Consider the following 19,716-nt stretch of genomic DNA (forward strand, 5'->3'; position numbering starts at 1 on the left):
ATAATTGGACGACGCTGATACCGACCAAGACCCCTTTGAGATAGTGCGTGAATTTCTGGCCCCATAAAAAGAGGCCCGGCCCCATAAAATGGTTTGCACAGTTATAAAGAAAGAGAGAGAACGAAAAAAGTTCGATTCGATACTTGGATTGCGCGATCTTTTTACGACCCTCCGCAGGTCGTACCAGAACTAGTTTGGGGCATTCTGAGTTCCGAACTCTTGGTGGGCCACGGGACGACCCAAAAAACGAGTTTCTAATTAGTTGAGCCTCGCTCTCGCAGGCTCTCTCGTCATCTCGGAACGTCACCCCGGAGAGTGAAGTGAGATGGGCAGGACGGAACGGCGCTGCCGTGGGATGTCGCTAATATTTGTGAATGTGAATAAATTATTTCGGCGACGAGAGGGGGGCTTGTGTGGGGCCTAAAGTTGGGATGACGGGTTGATCGAATGGGGGACACGGAAAGAAAAAGTTTGTTTGTGAATTTTCTATTAAGAAAACTAAGAATATATTTATTTTTCAGAAACACTGAAGCTTGAAATATTTTATTTAATAATATCATGCAATCACAATAAAATAAAATTCTTTCATAAATTTCTTGCAAAATTTTCTCCTTTTGCTACAAATTTAGTCCATTTTGACAAAAAATGTCTGGAGGAGGATAAAAACTTTTAATAACTGTAATAGTCAATGTCTGTTAAATTCTCAAATGATTTCAAACCTTGTGTATAATAACTTCATTAGTCGATTTTGTGTAAATTTCAATTTCAGAAAAAAATTAATTGACCTTAAAAATATTTTCTGATGTGTTTTTTATTTAGTGAAGTTAGTTAAATATTTTCTATAAATCATAGTAATAAAATTATATTTTTGTTCATTGATAAACAAAAAAAATCAATTTAAAAATATTTTCTGGTGTGTTTATTCAGTGAAGTATAAGTTTTTTAAAGTTTTATCAACTAAATCAAAATATTTTCTATAAATCAAAATCAAAAATCAAATCAAACCATCCACATTAACGACCCCCGGGTCTTTTGTGGTCTCTATTGCAAGTTTCTGCTAGAACCTAGGAGTCCGAAGGCTTGAATGGGGAGAGCACCCAAACCTCTTTTTACTCCAAGGAACCTTCCACCACAGTGTTTGAACTGACGACCTTTGGATTGTGAGTCCAACCGCCGCCAGCGATTCCACCGGAGTAGGCTTGGTTTGGTGTGTTGTTTGTACTTATGGCATGGAAACGACTCCTACACCTGGAATGACTTAACGGCCTAACAACCAAGGCCGGGACCGACATTATACTTCCTCATCCGATGGAAGGTTGCAGCAGATGGGAATCGAACCCAGAATCATCCGCTTACAAAGCGGACAGCGTAACCATTCGGCCACGCACTGCCACCTTTTTCTATAAATCATAATAATAAAATTAGATTTTTGTTCATTGGTTTTTCAAAGTAATTTTCAACCCAATTATTCATTTTATTTTTTATCACAAAAGTTGAATTCCCGATCAGAAATTCAAGAAATTCAAAAATTGAAAAATTCAACAGATTTCAGAAATTTAAGAAATTTAAAACATTCGAAGGATTTGAGAAATAAAAAAATAAAAAAAATACAGAAATTCAAAAAATTAAAAAAATAAAGAAATTTAAGACATTCAAAAAATAAAAAAAAATCAAGAAATTTAAGAAATTCAAGAAATTCAAGAAATTCAAGAAATTCAAGAAATTCAAGAAATTCAAGAAATTCAAGAAATTCAAGAAATTCAAGAAATTCAAGAAATTCAAGAAATTCAAGAAATTCAAGAAATTCAAGAAATTCAAGAAATTCAAGAAATTCAAGAAATTCAAGAAATTCAAGAAATTCAAGAAATTCAAGAAATTCAAGAAATTCAAGAAATTCAAGAAATTCAAGAAATTCAAGAAATTCAAGAAATTCAAAAAATCAAGAAATTCAAGAAATTCAAGAAATTCCAGAAATTCCAGAAATTCCAGAAATTCCAGAAATTCCAGAAATTCCAGAAATTCCAGAAATTCAAGAAATTCAAGAAATTCAAGAAATTCAAGAAATTCAAGAAATTCAAGAAATTCAAGAAATTCAAGAAATTCAAGAAATTCAGGAAATTCAAGGAATTCAAGAAATTCAAGAAATTCGTCTTGGTGGTATCAACACAACTACTGCGCGCTGCTCGGAATTTGGAGAATTCAACTGGATTGCGTCCGATTTTGCTCCGGAATCGCCGATCAAGGAAGAGGACAGAACCTGGTCTTCAAGCGGTGATGGTATTCCGGCAACCCTAATAGGAATTTGGTAAAAAACGTCCGATTAAAAAATTTTGTTATTCCGAGGCATGGTTTGCAAAAAGTTGGTGCCATAAAAAGCCTGTTGCATTCTAATTGCATCTAACCGTTACTGTTGTGCTAATTTGTCACCCGGAGAGATCGTAACCCGTGCCGTCAGTGTCGTCAGTGTTTTGTTGGCTGATTTGACAATTGCAATTGAAATTGTTGTTGTTTGTCAACGATGTCTGGAGATGCTGATATGTTTTGTGCAGTTTGTAAGAAGAAAGAACTCGACCAGAAAAAAGTCATCGAATGTGCTCACTGCGGTTCCTGGGCGCATTTTAGGTGCAAAAATGTATTGGACAAAAATATTCCGAAATTGCGGTCGAAGCCATACTACTGCACCGAGGACTGCCTGGCGGCCCAACAAAGCTCATCACGCAGTTCAGCAGCAGATGCGGTTCTTCTCAGTCGCATGAATGCAGTCCTGTCTGAAGTGACTGCTATTAAAACCACTGTTACGGAGATTGAAAGGTCTCAAAACTTCATCTCAGCCGAATTCGAAAAGCTCAGGAAGGACCTGGTCACTTTGGGCAAGGACCACAAGGAGCTGGCAAATGCCGTAGGTGATCTGCACGGTAAACATCACACTGTGAGCACTAAAGTGAACCAGCTTGAGCTCGAGGTGGACCGCCTCACAAGAGCTGGGATAACCAATAATATGGTTATTCTCGGGCTGCCTACGATGAAGGGTGAGAACACAACTGACCTGGTGAGAAAAGTAGCTGCCTCTGTGGGATGTGAGCTGAGTGAAGACGCCATCCAAGATGCCAGGCGCTTGAACTCCAAGGGCAAAAACAGCGCCAGCACGTCTACGGCCCCGATCAAGGTCACTTTCACCGAGGAGCAGTTCAAGGAGGATCTTTTTGCCCAGAAGAAAAACCATGGACAACTTCTTCCTTCAGCCGTCGACGCGAAATTTGCTGCGTTCAAAAACAGAGTCGTGCTGCGGGACGAGATGACTTCGTTTGGAATGAACCTGTTGAAGGAGGCCCGAGAAGCTGAGTATCTTGTGGACTTCAAGTTCATTTGGCCTGGCCGAAACGGAGCTGTGTTGGTGAAGAAATCGGAGAATTCATCCGTCCATGTGATTCGCAGCAGTGTGGATCTTCAGAAGCTTAAACAGCAAACGTCGAAGCGACCACTCAATTCATCGGTTTGTTCATCTGAGGATTCATCCCCGGTGATTGATCGCAACAAACGTGTCAAAAATCAGCACCAGTAAAGACTGCTGCTGAAGATCATTTTTGTATTGTGTTTATAAATGTTGAATACCAATAAAAGTTTTAACTGTATTGATGAGTGGCTTATTTCCAATACCAATCTACCCCATGAGTCGTCTTTGAGAATTATGCAGCTCAACATTCGCAGCATGAACAATGTAACAAAGTTCGACAGCATAAAAGAGGTTCTACACAGATTCGACAGAAGGGTAGACATAATTGTACTAGGTGAAACGTGGATTCAACAAGATCGCGTTTGTTTGTTCAGCATTGCGGGGTACAAGTCTATGTTTTCCTGTCGGAATGAATCAAATGGGGGCCTGGCAGTTTTTTACCGAGATGAACTCGATGTGGATGAATGCTGCAACACAATTAAGGACGGTATGCACCATATCCAACTGGTGCTGAAGCGGGGTAAGCCGATTGATTTCCGTGCGATTTATCGTCCACCAAATTTCGAAGCAAGGAGGTTTATTTCCGAAATGGAGCAGTTTGTGTCCAGCAGCAAACCAGGGCACGATTGCATAATTGTTGGAGACATGAACATAGCAGTAAACCAGCCATCCGTCAACACCGTTCAGGAGTACACGCGTGTTCTGGAGTCCTATAACACTTACGTGACAAACAATGTGGTTACTCGACCTATGAGCTCAAATGTGCTGGATCATGTCATCTGCTCTGAAGCGCTGCTTGATAAGGTTGTGAATGAAACAGTCTTTCATGACCTGAGCGATCATTGTTTGGTGCTGTCTTCATTCAATCTTGGTTGCAGCACAGCGAGAACGACTCTGGAGAAGGACATCATCGATCATAGGCGACTAAACCAACAATTCCACGAGTTTATGATAGGGTTGCCGATGGAAATGTCAGCCAATGAGAAACTTACAGCAGTAATTACCAACTACAACAATTTCGTCAAGCAATGCACTAAAACAGTAACGGTTCAGGCTAAGATAAAGGGTCACTGTCCTTGGATTACGTTTGACCTGTGGACTATCATGCGCTGGAAAGAAAATCTTCTTAAGAGAAGCAGACGAAATCCGCTGGACGAAGAAGTAGCAGGCCTGCTGAGTCACGTGTCACGGATGCTGCAAACCAAAAAGGACAGGTGCAAGAAAGATTACTATCAAAGATTGCTTTCAAACACCAGCCAGAAGAACGCGTGGAGGATTGTAGGAGACGTACTTGGAAGGAACGGTGTAAATGATGCACCTCGGTCTGTTTACTACAACGGAGGCGTAACGACTACGGACATGAACAAAATCTGCCAGCAGTTCAACGAGTTCTTCTGCAGTGTTGGGCACAAACTTGCGGCCACTATTCCAAGTGATCGAAATATATGTCGCTTCAACACTCTGCCGCGCCGTCCCGATTCTATGTTCCTCAGTCCCACTACGTACAATGAAGTAGTCTCGTTGATTAACCAGCTGGACACCAAGAAATGTGCAGGACCGGACAACATATCTGCAACTTTCATTAAGGTGCATTACGAGGTGTTTGCGCAGCTGATAACAGATGTCTTCAATGAAATTATCATGACTGGACAGTTCCCGGATTGCTTGAAAGTGGCTCGAGTCGTACCAGTTTACAAGGCAGGAGATAAGAAGGACGTCAACAATTATCGACCGATCTCAACCCTCTCAGTCTTAGACAAACTGATAGAGAAATTGATCGTTTGCCGCGTTAACGCATATGTAACAAGAAAGACCGACGATCGCCCTGCAATTCTTTACTCACACCAATATGGGTTCAGACCGGGGTCGAGCACGCTTACGGCAACGTGTGATCTAGTCGAAGACATATACAGCACGTTGGACTCCAAACTACTTGCAGCCACCCTCTTCATTGACCTCAAGAAGGCATTTGACACCATAAACCACGATCTTCTCCTACAAAAGCTGGAACGCTATGGGATCAGAGGAACACCACTTGAGTTACTGAAAAGTTATCTACAAGGACGACAGCAGTACGTGTCTATTGGAAAACACAGAAGTGGGTGGTGTCCCATAACTGTTGGAGTGCCCCAAGGGAGTAACTTGGGTCCGTTACTGTTCTTGCTCTTCATCAATGACATCGGCAAACTGCAGCTCAACGGGAAAACTCGACTGTTTGCGGATGACACGTCAGTGTCATACAGAGGAGGAACCTGCGAAGAATTACAACGACAAATGGCAGCAGACATCGTCCTCCTGAACGACTTCTTCAAAACGAACGTGCTATCCCTTAACCTTGCGAAAACCAAATACATGATCATCCACTCGTCAAGGAGGAGAGTTCCAGATCACCCTCAACTTATTGTAAACGGACAGACTGTTGAAGAAGTTTCCAGTTATCCCTTTCTTGGTCTTGTTCTTGATAGTACCATGTCCTGGACTGCTCATATAAGGGCCCTCAAAAGCAAACTCAGCTCTCTGTGTGGAATATTTTGGAGAATCTCGTCGTTCATTCCTTACCCACAAATGAAAATGCTGTACTTTGCTTTGGTACACTCCAGAATCCAGTACCTAGTTGCAAACTGGGGAGCAGCCTGTAAAACGGATCTACACGACTTACAAGTTCTTCAAAATCGCTGCCTGAAAATTATTTCACGCAAGCCATTGCTGTTTCCTACAACCCAACTTTACTCGGATTGTACTGATTCGATCCTTCCGGTGAAAGCATTGTATGAACTACAAACCATGATGCTGCACCGCAAGATCTCAACGGACGCCAAGCAACATCACAACTTTGCACTGAGGAGAAGGGAGTCATCTCGCGCATCCCGACAACTAGGAGATTTCATCTTACCACGGCCGTACACGGAGTTTGGAAGGAAAAATTCTCCTACCTCGGGGAAGTTGTACAATGCACTGACAACCGACTGCAAAAAAACGACAACCATCGCCGCCTTCAAACGGTTACTCACCATCAACATGAAGCAGAGAATCCACCTTTTTGTGTAGAAGTCAAAACTAATGTTCTGTTACATCTCGTTTCATGCCACCACCGCCCACCGCCCACCGCCCGCCGACCACCGCCCGCCCCCACCGCCCACCGCCCACCGCCCGCCCCCACCGCCCACCGCCCACCGCCCAACGCCCACCACCCACCAGCAACCGCCCATCGTCAAACGCCGCTCATCTTAGTCAACAACTGCCACCACCGCTCGCCATCAATACCAAATCATAGAATGTAGTTAGAATATAAGAAATGCACTGCCTTAAAAGAGCTTAGGCTCACTGGCTAGTGCAACAGATTATTGTGGAAGGTTAAAGATCAATTGAAAAGAAGGGAGCCCATCCCCAAACTTAAAAAGACAGCCGAGCCTAACCCCAGGTCAATCTTGGAGTAGGTGAATGTTCCAGCAAAATGCTGAGAAGTGCGCAATTCGGTCTTTAATAAAAAAAAAAAAAAAAAAAAAATTCAAGAAATTCAAGAAATTTAATAAATTCAAGAAATTCAAGAAATTTAAGAAATTCAAGAAATTCAAGAAATTTAAGAAATTCAAGAAATTCAAGAAATTCAAGAAATTCAAGAAATTCAAGAAATTCAAAAAAATCAAGAAATTCAAGAAATACAAAAAATTCAAGAAATACAAGAAATTCAAGAAATACAAGAAATTCAAGAGATTCAAGAAATTCAAAAAAATCAAGAAATTAAAGAAATTCAGAATTCAAGAAATTTTGGAAATCTAATAAATTCGAGAAATTTTAGAAATTTTAGAAATTCAAGAAATTCAAGAAATTCAAGAAATTCAAGAAATTCAAGAAATTCAAAAAAATTAAGAAATTCAAGAAATTCAAGAAATTTAAGAAATTCAAGAAATTTAAGAAATTTAAGAAATTTAAGAAATTCAAGAAATTCAAGAAATTTGAGAAATTCAAGAAATTCCAGAAATTCCAGAAATTCCAGAAATTCCAGAAATTCAAGAAATTCAAGATATTCAAGAAATACAAGAAATTCAAGAATTTCAAGAAATTCCCGAAATTCAAGAAGTTCAAGAAATTCAAGAAATTTAAGAAATTCAAGAAACTCAAGGAATTCCAGAAAGTAAAAAAAAAATAAGAAATTCAAGAAAATCAAGAATTTTAAGAAGTTGGAAAAACAGCATAGTCTGAAAATTCTAGAAGTTCAAAAAATCACGAAGTTCAAATAAAATCAACAAATTCAAGAAATTAGAGAAATTCAAGAAACAAAAAACTGGAACCAAAAACTAAAGGAGGAGATAAAAAATAAACAGTATTTTTAGGTTATTTGTGTAATTATATCATAATCATAATCAAAATCATTACATCGTAAAATAAGGTTTTGATTTAATTTAGCTTTGAAGATTTTTAAATTTTAAACATAGCAATGCAAGTTCTCTTAAAATACATTTTTCGAGATTTTATTTGATTCAAATACTGAAGTTTAAAATCAAATAACCAAATAAAATACCTATGTTAAGTTTTTTTAATTATAACCTATATGAAAAAAATACCGGCTTTTGTTTGAAGAAAAAGATTTGTTACAGCAATATAACAGAAACTAGACTACATTATTTTGAAAGAATATAAAAATCTTTATCTTATTTTACACTTTTTCCCATTTCGACTTTTTGAATTTATGACATTAGGACAATAGGTCAAAAGACAAAATGCCGAATGGAGAAAAATGTTATTTCATTTAGTTTGATTAAAGTAATATTTATATATCTCATCTAAGATTAACGTGATTTGAGAAATTTAAAAGTTGAATGAATAATTTAATTTGAATGAAAAAATTTACAAGATAGTAAAAAAAAACAATTCCTCAAAAAATATGACAAGTTATCACTTGAAATTTGTTGATTTGATTTAAATGAGTTGATTTGTTCAAATAGTTTTGACACTACATTTTATGATTTATTTATGTTATTAAAAAAGAAAAAATATTATTATTTCACAAAAGAAAAAAAAACATTTTTCTCCGTGTCACCTGTCTCCAAACGCCACGATCCGGACATTTGATGAAGGATTCAGTCATCAAACAGGCATCCATCTAATTGGACCAAGTCGCCGTCGTCGTCTTCGTCTACGCCGATCGCTGAGCCTTGCACTTTGGAGTCAAATTTGCTAATCAAATATTCTAATGTGGCTCAACCAGTTCCACTGGTTCCGTCTCCGCGGACCTACCCTCCCATTGCACTAAACAAAGTCCGGAATCGCTTGATTGTTTTATGTTTGTGTGTCCCCATCTCGGCGCGTCATTACAACCAACTGCCATAAATCATCCCAACCTCACACACTGCCCTACATCAAATCCCCGGGAGTGTGTGAGGTCCCCCCGAGAAACCCGAATCTGTGCCGTAATCCGCGCGCGCGCGGAGATTCGGCATCGTGCTAATGGGCTACAACCACCATGCATGTCATTAGCCAAGTCCCGTCCCGTTCCGGACGGTGGTGGCCTCAAGGTCTGGATTTACGACCGGGGCATCCTTCCCTGGTCGCGTGCCACTAGACCCCCGGTAGCCAAAACGCAGCCACTTAGTGTGGGGTACTCCGGGGAGAGCGGGATAACTGTAGATTTTCGGGCTGGTTCGTTTCTGGGTCATGTCTTGCACTTTTTCGGGGTGGTTATTAAAATCCGGTTGCCGGAAGCCGTGAAGTGGTTCTACCCCGCGTGTAACTCTCGATCTTGGGGGCTTCATTAGAGGTACGCAACGTCGAGTAGATTGCTGTAGCTGTCAAATCAAGGCGGGCTGGATCTTGCAAAAAAAAACAACTCAAATCTGCACCACGTCCATATCTCAGCGAAGTTGATCTGATAAAGCGAAATGCCTTAAGCCGAGAGACATTAGGTAATGTGTGGAATGCCCTGAACGCGTCCAAGTGCTGCATTCCCACAGAAAACACACAGTTCAAGGGGAGCTTAGAAAGGAACAAAAACAGAGAAACGCACTAGACGAAGGGGTCGAGATGAAATCCGAGTGATATGTAAATGAGATCGAGATAAAGGTCAACACAGAGAAACACGACAGAGGTTCTACCCCTTGGTCGTAATCCAACGAAACGTGTGCAGCACACACAGGTGCAAATAGTGTGCACCTGATCCTCAACCCAGGTCTTAAGCTCCGATGCTGGAGTTGTGGAGATTGACGTCAAGAGGCACTGCCCTAATCACTTAATTTCATTTATCTCAGCACTGCAGAGAACGGGAGAACTTCTGGTTCACGGGAAATCAAATTACGAACACGGACTAGGCCACAACAACTTCCAACCGCCAAGAACAGAGTGTGAGGAGGAAACGCGAGAATGATGTGTCCGTTGGAAGAGGGTTCCAAATTGCTGCTAAACATCTCTAATAAACACATCCACCACCAGATAATGTGCGTGGTTCTTGAGATGCTGCACATCTAGCTACGCGGTCCTCCTGGGACAACGAATCTATTCAGAACCTCCCGGAGTGTCCGGAGCTATGCAGTTTTAGGCGAGTCATTGCTCGGCTTTCCGCAAGTCATCTCTCGTAGGGTTTGAAAATAACTCTTTCCTGTAATTTACGCGCAGGCCTCTTTTGGACTCCGGGAATGTCTCTGCCGAGCGTTCTGGACGCTTCTGAGGAGAGCGAATAAAGGATTCTAAGTGTGGGAAGTGGTAGCCTTCTTGGAGCTAGATCTGTGCTAGGATAAGGATTCCGAGTGTTAGCTAGAACGTGGGATAATTACATGGAATAATGCGTAATCTGACAGGGGACGCGATGTTCTGGGAGAGATATGAAGAATCTTGGAATACGCTTCAGTAGAATAGAGTAGGGTCGGTATTTTTCCACATCCTGGAGATTCCAACGTGACACACTCACCCGGAGACCAGCTGACCGTAATCGGCAGGAATTTCTACGAGGTTGCCAAACTGTCGTCGACGTAACCTTCCCCGTATCTATCGAACGTGCCCGCGCGCAGCAGGTCGTAAGACACACGTCGCCGACGGACAAAACTGCATAAATGCACCTATCGACACCTATATCTCCCAAGTCCAAGATCCGTACGACCACACCACACCGCCTCACCAGCAGGTAAACATAACTGTAAACAATGTTCGCATCCATAATTGATGAGTGGTAACAGTAGTAATCGAGGGGCCTTTTTTCCTCTGTCCCACGTCTGCGACGACGGCGGCGCCCTCACACATGCCGGATCCCTCCGATATCTCGAAGAGATTCAATAAATGCGGTTCCTCACCGCCACCGCCGCCGGACAGTCCAAGGTTGTAACACGCATCGGTGACTACCGGCGAAGAGAGGCCCGACGCGACTCCGTCAGTTGTGGCCGATGGTAGTTTTTTGTTATTTCTGGAGGTCGGGCCACACCACCGCATGTAGTAGTAGTTGGTCGTCGTTTACCGATTTGGAATGCTGCCGGCCGTCTTGGCGAAATGATTGATTGGGGGCCCCTCTACGCGGCTTTGATTGCACCACTAGTACGCGTCCTGATTTGGGGTGCGGGATTTACAGTTTTCTGGAGTGCTCGGCACCTGTGCAGATTCGATGCAGCTGCGGCGGTTTGCAGCGAAATTCGCTACGGATGACCTACTGCGGATTAAGGTCTGCTGTGGCGGCGATCAGGTGTGGGATATATCGGGACTACCGGGTGAGCGATGGGGATCTGCGGCGTAGAGTTTACCGACTTATTATGGCGAACTAAGAGATACATCGCTTCCCAAAAACCCTCCAACTCCAAGCGAAACTGACTTGGGGATACCGTGGAGAATTTCCCTTATCCCTTTAAAAAAGTGAAGCATCAACAATTCCAATCTCCAAATTCTTGTGATCTGCTTGATCTAATGTCTAATGTACAACGATTACAACCAATTTTATCAATATTTTTAATTTTTAGTCTGTACAAACGATTACAAATTACTAGCTTCTGGTGACACAGTTCCCACACTTCCTTCGGGCACCCCAAATAAATCTTTCCGCGCGTTGACAGATGTACCTTATAATTGCGGATATAATTCTTTAAATTATTACATAAATCAACACTGTGGAGTGGAGAAAAGTCAATGAAGCCAACGACAGTCGCACTTACTCATTGACAATGTACAATTTATAAAAATCCGCAACGCGATGACACTAAACGAAGGAATCAGCAGAATTTCGGGAAAGGTTGGAGGGTGCGAGCAAAATCCATTAATTTATATCCTTCTGCGATGCCGAGAGGATCCATTAGCGATCGCGATGATCAAAAGAACGCGAATTTCCCTCCGTTGACGATAACACTCCAGCACGATCTGTCTCGTTACGTAATGTGAAGTTGTGGAGAGAAAAAAAAACGAGGTTCGCGACTCACCACAGCGCGGAAAGCTTAATCATATTATCATAGGTTCTTAATAACGAACCACGATGAACACACAAAAAAAACTGGTCCCGTCCAAAAAAACGGGACCTGCACGACATGGCCCCGTAAGATCCCATCAATATCGCAGAGCGCTTGGGTTCCCGCGGGAGTTGGGGCAATGCGTGTGCTTCGGACGGGACTCCTCCGAAACCGGGAATAAAATATGATTTATTTTGGTTGCGGATTTGATTTATTCCCGATCGTGCGCGGACGCGTTTTTCTTCTCGACTCGTCGAATTCTTCGACGACGACGAAGAACTGGTTTTCGCGCCATGAAGAAAGAGAGAACACTGCCCAGGTAAAAGTAGATTAGATTGTTAATACTTTTTATATCGATTTATCTTGCTTGTTTCACCTCTCTTTCTGGGCGGCGAGGGGCGGGATGGACTCTGGACTACGACTAGGAATGTGGTGCCAGCCCCATGTCAATACTCTTTTAAGAGAATTAAAACCGTCGATAAATCAAACATGCGCGAAGGTGAACGAGATTCGTACGCGGGGAGGAGCTCTAATCGATCCGACTACGGGGACGACTTGCGGAGAGTGCCAAATCACTGTGTGTGCGCGGAACGGGTTTCCCGGCGAGGCCACTCCGCGCGAGCATATTAAAGTGGCAATTAGAATAAATTACCCGCGCGGGATTGGGTTAGAGGACTACTGGTCTTTACCTCAAGTTGTGCTCGTCTGAGTGTTCCCCGAAACGGGAAGACCACAGTTGCAGGGGGTTTGGATCCATTAGGGACTTCCTGGTTCTGGCGCGTCCGTCATCCTTAAAGTGCAAAAAAGCCGAACCTTGAAAACCTTGAGACCCGAAGGTGGACGACCCGTCAACCCTTACATCACCATTAGAGCGATTAGCTTAAGCTGCAGTCGCGAATCCCACGCGCGCTCAAACTTATAAATCATGTAGATCGTCGGTAATTGAAGTCACCCCGGGATTGCGTGCGCGCTAGAGGTAAAAGCTCTCGCACGCATCAACTTCTGTTTTTTGCCAGCACAGCTTCTGCGCCCTGTATCCCACACGTTGGTACTTTGCGACACGGGAAGTTCCGTTTCTGCGGAATCTCTCGCGCCCTGGCATGCCAAAGACACATAAATCTCCAGCTATCTCGTCACATGTCAGGAAGCGAGAGACGAGGAATTAGCGCTGGGAAATGTGCAGTTAATCTTCTACTGGAAGGCTGGTTATGTTTGTTCGCATAATAGCTGAGCATCGGTGCACTTCAGGACATGCTAAAAGAGTTAGAATGACCCTATGGTTGCTAAAATAGTTTTTTTTAATAGGTAGTAAACCAAGTAGTAATTCAAACGTTTTGAATATCAAATTCGGCTACCTGTAGTAATATTATTATCATTGAGAAATTTCCCTCTTAATTGGGATGTAAATCACTGTTTTGGTATGGGATCCCCAAGTAAACGTACTTTTGAAAAGAATAAACAAAGCTTTCATTGGTGAAAAGAAAAGAAAAAGTTGTTCTAAAAAACGTTCACCAGTTCACGTCAGGCGTTCGCATTTGCCACAATTCTGTTCACACTTGTTAACGATTTTGACAACATGATTAGCAAACGCCTTAATGTGTGCAACCCGCAGAGCTTCGTTGTTAGGTGGCTAACTTCCTATTAAGCGATTTATTACTATATTTTAGTTGAAATTGCTTTTTATAAGCTGTAGTCGATCGTCAAAATATTGATGTGCCAAGATTAGGTGCCCGAAGAAATGACATGCTGTACCTTGTTCTGTACTCATATTTGAAGTTTTCCAAGTATGTTATGCGTTATAATTTTCTTATTTGTAATTTGTTGTTTTATTGGGCACGTTAACTTGTTATCATAACAATTTCTATCAATTCAAGGAAGAAACATCAGGAGGTTAGAAAATGAAGTTAGATGTTTGAAAAATATATATTATTTCAAAAATAATTTGCAGATGCTAATTCAGTTTGTGTAGTATTTTAGAGTATAAACAAATGATAGGTGAACTACTCAAGAATTTGAAGTATTTTAGCATATAATATGCTTGCAAAGTATATCGAGTACATACTTTAAATATATTTAGTATTTTAGACACTTAAGTATTATGGGTGTGTTAGATACTTTATGTTAAATACTTTAAGAATTCAAAATAGATTATGTATTTCAAGAGTTCTTTAAAATTTTTGGTATTTGAAAAAAATATCAATTTTAAGTATTTAACATACGTATTAAGTATTTTAAGTATTTTTAAGTAATAAAGTTTCAAGTGTATCATAAAATTTAAATCATCTCAAATACTTCATTCAAAGTTATTTGAAGTTTAGGATTTTTTTATCTTTAGAAGTTCTTTTTAAATATTGAAGGTTTAAAAAATTAAAGCACTGAAAATATTCAATGTACTTCAAGTATTTCAGCTTTAAAAGTAAATGTTGAAGGTTAATAGATTTGAAGCACTGAAAGTATTCAATGTATTTTAGGTATTTTAGGTTATATTAAGTATTGTATGTGATGTTTTTCAAATATGTTAAGTATTTTAAGATTTTAAGGTTTTTTAGGTCTATTCAATATATTCTGAAATTTATGTATTTAAAGTATTAACCAAATTTTATGAATTTTCCGAATCCTAAATATTTTCTGTAGTTAACGTTCCTAGGTATTAAATAAGCTTTTAATATTAGAGGTATTCCAATTATTGATAGTTTTCTAAGCATTTTCAAATATATAAAGTATTTTAAGTTTATTTAAAAAGATACTATGTCGGCAGTAAAACATTAAAATTGTTCAAAGTAAGAACAGTATTACACCCAAAGTTAAAGACCGAGGGGATAGTCCTCCTGAAAAGAAACGTGAGGAAAGTACTATTTTGCGAGAGTAAAGATCTCTCACGTGTTCATTCGTTCATTGAAACAGTTCATCCAATTGAGTGGCTTATATGGACAAATGACCGACACTTAGTCATCGAACCATGTTGACCCATGCGGCAAAGGCACGGTTCATTAAGCCGAAGGTCTTGGGTTCAAGTCTCCGGTACTTTTTTTGATAAATGAACTTTTTTGAAAATGAACCCATGACTCATGAGTAAAGTACTCTCGGTAATTTCGGGATTTATCATCTCAGTCTGCACACAGTACCATTTTACTACCGAACCGTGCTCTTTATTCTCTCGTATGCCGATGCACGATGTACAAAATTCAAAGTATATTGAACATTGAAAAGAAGAAGATGAGAACTTGAGAATTTTAAGAATATTTAAGAATATTAAGAAGTGTTTAAAGTCCTTAAAGCTTTTGAAGTATTTAAATAATTTTATGAATTTTAAGAACTTTAATTATTTTCTGTAGTTTACGTTTTTTAAGTATTAAAAATGCTTCTAATATTAGAGCTATACCAAATAAATAAGTTTAAAAATTATTAATAGTTTTTAATGTTTTAAAAGTATGAAAAGTAATACAACAATAACAGCAATTTAACACAGTATTTAAAGTCTATTGCAAAGTATGAAGGATTTTTTTCATAAATGTAGGTATTTTATTTTTTTGAAGCTTTTCAAATATTTAAATAATTTTAAAGCAATTAAGTATTTTAAGTAAGATTTTTGAAGAATTTTAAATTATTATAAGTATTGTTTTTATTATAAATATTATGAGTTAGAAAAATGATGAAAGTATAAAAAATATTTGCACTAATAAAATTATTCCAAGCATTAAAAGCATTTCAATGATTCATTTTTATTGTATTTTATGTATGAAAATCATTAAAGTATTTAAAGGACTAGTAATGAAAGTTTCCCGAGAAAAAAACCCTAAATTTCTTAAATCATTCGTGGAACAAAAGTTAAATAGTTTTAAAACTGTTTTATTAGCAAAAAAACACTGACACGATAAGAATTGCATAAACCAAGAAAAACTCAAAAATATAAACTCATACAGGTTTGACGAAAGAAACAATGACTAGCGTAGAGATTACATTTCCCGGGAAATCCTCAAAATCTTCGGAAAATTGAACAATCTAATTTGAATGATTAAGAGTTTTGACTTTTTTAAAGAATTAAAAGTATTCAAATTATTTAATGTTTATTCAAAGAAATAAAATCTTTAAAAATATTAAAAGTATCAATAAAACAATATTAAAATGACTTAAAAGAATTTAAAGTATAAAAGTTATTAAAACTATTGAATGTTTTTTAAGTATTCAAATGATATGCCTTTTTGAGTGATTTTAGTTTTAAAAGTAGTACGTAATTTTCATAATTCCTGCAGTTATAATATTCAGAAAAAATCTGAATTGATCATAATATCGGAATATAAGAATGTATCCTTGTTCATATATGAAAAATATCTCCATACGGACCAACATCACTGGTGATCGTTTCTCTTCTTGATTCGATTGCTTAATAAAGGGAAGGTAGTGTATCTTCACAAGCTGGACCATTTCAGATTCCTTAGGGAAGACGTATAAGCCAAAATTGTGTTGTAGCACAGAGTCAGAATATCTCTTAGAGTACTCGGTGAAACTTTCCCAGGATATTCTGACTCTGTCTACTATGCAAACTTCTCAAATCGAACTTTGACTTAAACTACAACAACGCAAAAGGGAACTAACCTGCACTGATTCCGCCAGCGTTGACATACTGTAGTCGGACGTCGCACTAGCGCTGCCCGGTCCGGATCGATGAAACGACCTCCGGTAGGCGCCGGCACCCCCAACTCCGCCACCAATGGTCGCCGACACGGTCGTCGATGGGCCCGAGTCAACGCTCGATACAGGGCGCAACTTCACACCATTGTTGCTAGTTGTGGCGGCGACGGCTGCTGCGGCAGTGTTGCCGTTATTGTTGTTGGTACTGCTGGGAGTTGTTGCGGGGTTGTTGCTGCTGCTGCTACTGCTGTTAGGGTTTGCCGGAGTTGAACTCGGCGTTCCGCCGTTGCACCGATCCATTGTTACTCTTCACCTACACACACACACATACAGAATCACTTGCACACAATTTACACACAATTTTATTTTTGCTTCTTCGCCAGAGAGAGCGAGACTCTTGGATATTTGGAATCAGATCACCGCGAACGCGCACTTGTTGGTAGACTCTCGAGTTGATTGCACCAAGGGGAACATTTTCCCCCTGCGCACACACACACACACGAAACTTCTCACAACATCTAGGGTTTGACCTTTTTTTCCCCCTTCGACGGCGGCACTTTCAAGATCTTCGAGGGTGAGAGTTGTAGCGGCAGACTTTGGGAAGACACGCGACGCGCGCGATAATTGTTCCGCCCAACCTGCTGATGCTGCTGCTGCGGGGGTGGTGCCAATTGTTTCCCAAGATCCTCAACACAGAGGAGGTCGGGGGGAGGGGGGACTTAATTAAATCAAATGCTGCCGAGGCAGCCAAGGCGGTACTGATTATGCATTAGGGGTGAGGTGAAAGAGAGTGCTTTGTGATCTTGTTGAGTCGCCCCACCCGATTGACGCGAGCCTGACTGGTGTTCAGAGGTCTTCGCGCTTGTGCAACCACGAGGGTTCAGGTGTTGATGCTAGGAATGCCGTAACCGGGCAAGCTTTCAACGGATTTGCTCGTATGGACATTAGTTAACAATAACAGATCAATTTCCATGTTATTGTTGTAGAGACTCTCGTTACGGAGGTCGCGACGCCGGGGAGGTTCCAACCCCGAACACACACTTTTCCTCAAGAGTTGTGTTTTTTTTCTCCTCCTTTCGTAATGCGCGAACTCGCGCTCTCGTGGGGGCAATTGTTTTTCACTCTCTTGTTTGATGATAATAATTTTATTCTTCTTTATTAGTTAATAATGTTTAATTACTGTGGCGGACCACTTTTCCCCCCCGGGGGGGAAGCTCTGCGGCTCAAATTTTCACTTTCTCCAAACACTTTTTCTGCCCCGTGGTGCGTCGTCGGTCGGACGTATTCGACGTCCAATGCGCGCAGAGGAAAATTGCCCCCGATAAGCTTTTTTGACGCCCGGAATGCTTTTAAGCTTCGTGCTCCCAAAAAATGATTGATTCGGGGCCGCAATTATTCAGAGCTGTATACACACAAAACTTTTATGGTAATTGATATCCTCCTGACGCGCTGGCCGAATCTCCTCCGCAAGTCAGTAATGGAACCCCGGAAGTCCAAAATGCACTTATTGCGATTGTGTTGCGCTAAACTGCTGCTCAGAGCTCAGAGCCTCATTACGCGACGACTTGCGCGCTGCGCGCTGATTAAAACGATACGCAGATCTCAGAGGCGTACAAGCGCACTTACGGCTGGTTATCACGCGCCTGAAACGAAACAAGAAGAGACACACAAACAAATCAGTAACACGACGAAAATCAACAATATCGATCAGTCAGCAGTTTTCAACCTGTGCACGGAGAGTAACTGGGAGGAGGTGATAATGGAAAAACATGAGGCGCGCGGAGTTGGGGTGAGGAAGGCAGGAGGAAAATACGCAAATAAACCGAGTTGTGGTGGTGCGCATAGTTTTGGCTTTCCCCGTGGGAAAGATAAGGAAGGAAGGATTAAATGGTAGGGTGTTGAGGATTGAGGAAGAGGATCTACCCACAGAGTCAGTGCAGATAATGGCAATTGGATGGGCGTTGTAGTTGGAGGTTACCCGGGGAAAGCTACAGCCTAGCGGAACCAGGAAATAGCGCTGTGAATCAGTGGATGGATCAATACTTTAATATCTACACCCAAAACTGGCAGCGCTAGTCCGAGAGAATGATGGTCTCGAGTCGAGAGAATAGTGGTACCATTCACGGACGCAGAGAACACAGCTCGAGATGGACGATAGAACTATTCTCTCGAGGTTCATTTGCAAAAAAAGTTCATCCGTCAAACAAAAAACCAAAAGTGTCGACAACGGGAATCGAACCAGATACATTTGACAAACCAATCCAATGACTTAGCTGCCTCGGACACCACAGCTTGGTGACCATGTAGAAGTCAGAAGTCGATGTATGACACTTGTTGGAGATTTATTGATTCAACTAACGAATGAACTCATTTGTTATGATGGTGTGAGTTGGTTCCATTATTCTATCGATTTTGGCACTGAGCCCTCAATAAATTTTGAGAGAACGATTATCTCGATTCTGAATTTTGGGTGTACTACAAATAACTGTTGAACTTATCAGGAAGCATATGTTGATTACAATCAGCTCTCTATTTGTCGATCTTCTCTACCACAATATTTCTCCACCTGTCTCAGTTATCTTCAGTCCCTAAAATCAATGCTCTTCTTTCCTCGATGCCCTCTCTAGCTCAAAGATTCCTACCGTCGGCGGTCTCTTGGATTGTAATTCTTCACAAAATTCTCTCCGTTGGTCAATGTTTTCCCTTCTTATGGCATTGGACATTTTACTTTGCAAATTTGTGGTAATTTAACATTCATTTGATTTTGTTTGCTGGATGTTGCCATGATTTTCTCATAAAGCTAAGTATCAGGAAAAAGATGTTTTCAATCTAGTTTCAATTTTGTATCGTTCTTAAAATGGTTATTCGCTTTCTCGATGGACTATTCAGAATCTACTGTATTAATTTCATTTCAGCAATGTACAATGTTTGAAAGCAATTACCAAAATACAGTCCAAACTCGATTATCCGAAGTTTGATTATCCGATGGTTTTATGGGATCTCGGATGCCAAATCGAATCATGAACAAAAAAAATCGTATTTTTTTATTTTCTTACCTTTCAAATGCCAATTGAATTACCAAATGAGCAATTCTCTACCAAAACCGGAAATGGATTTTATTTGTATTTTTTGATTTGGCTCAAACTTTGTGGGGCTATTGCCAGATGCTATTTTGTGTCATTGGTTCACCCATACAAGTCTCCATACAATGTTGGC

At 40.5% G+C, this 19,716-nt stretch overlaps 1 protein-coding gene across 3 annotated transcripts in view; it reads right to left on the reverse strand.

Annotated features, from left to right (window-relative positions):
- LOC6046544 (protein Shroom) overlaps positions 1-19,716 on the reverse strand; it is a 402,522-nt gene that overhangs the window by 360,750 nt on the left and 22,056 nt on the right. For all 3 annotated transcript variants that reach the window (XM_038256568.1, XM_038256567.1, XM_038256569.1), the window contains one exon: positions 16,465-18,143. In XM_038256568.1, the coding sequence (XP_038112496.1) occupies positions 16,465-16,800 (336 nt within the window). In that variant the 5' untranslated portion in view covers positions 16,801-18,143. The remainder of the gene's footprint in view (positions 1-16,464; positions 18,144-19,716) is intronic.

The sequence above is a fragment of the Culex quinquefasciatus genome, chromosome 2 (assembly GCF_015732765.1).
Source record: "Culex quinquefasciatus strain JHB chromosome 2, VPISU_Cqui_1.0_pri_paternal, whole genome shotgun sequence".
Lineage (NCBI taxonomy): Eukaryota > Metazoa > Arthropoda > Insecta > Diptera > Culicidae > Culex > Culex quinquefasciatus.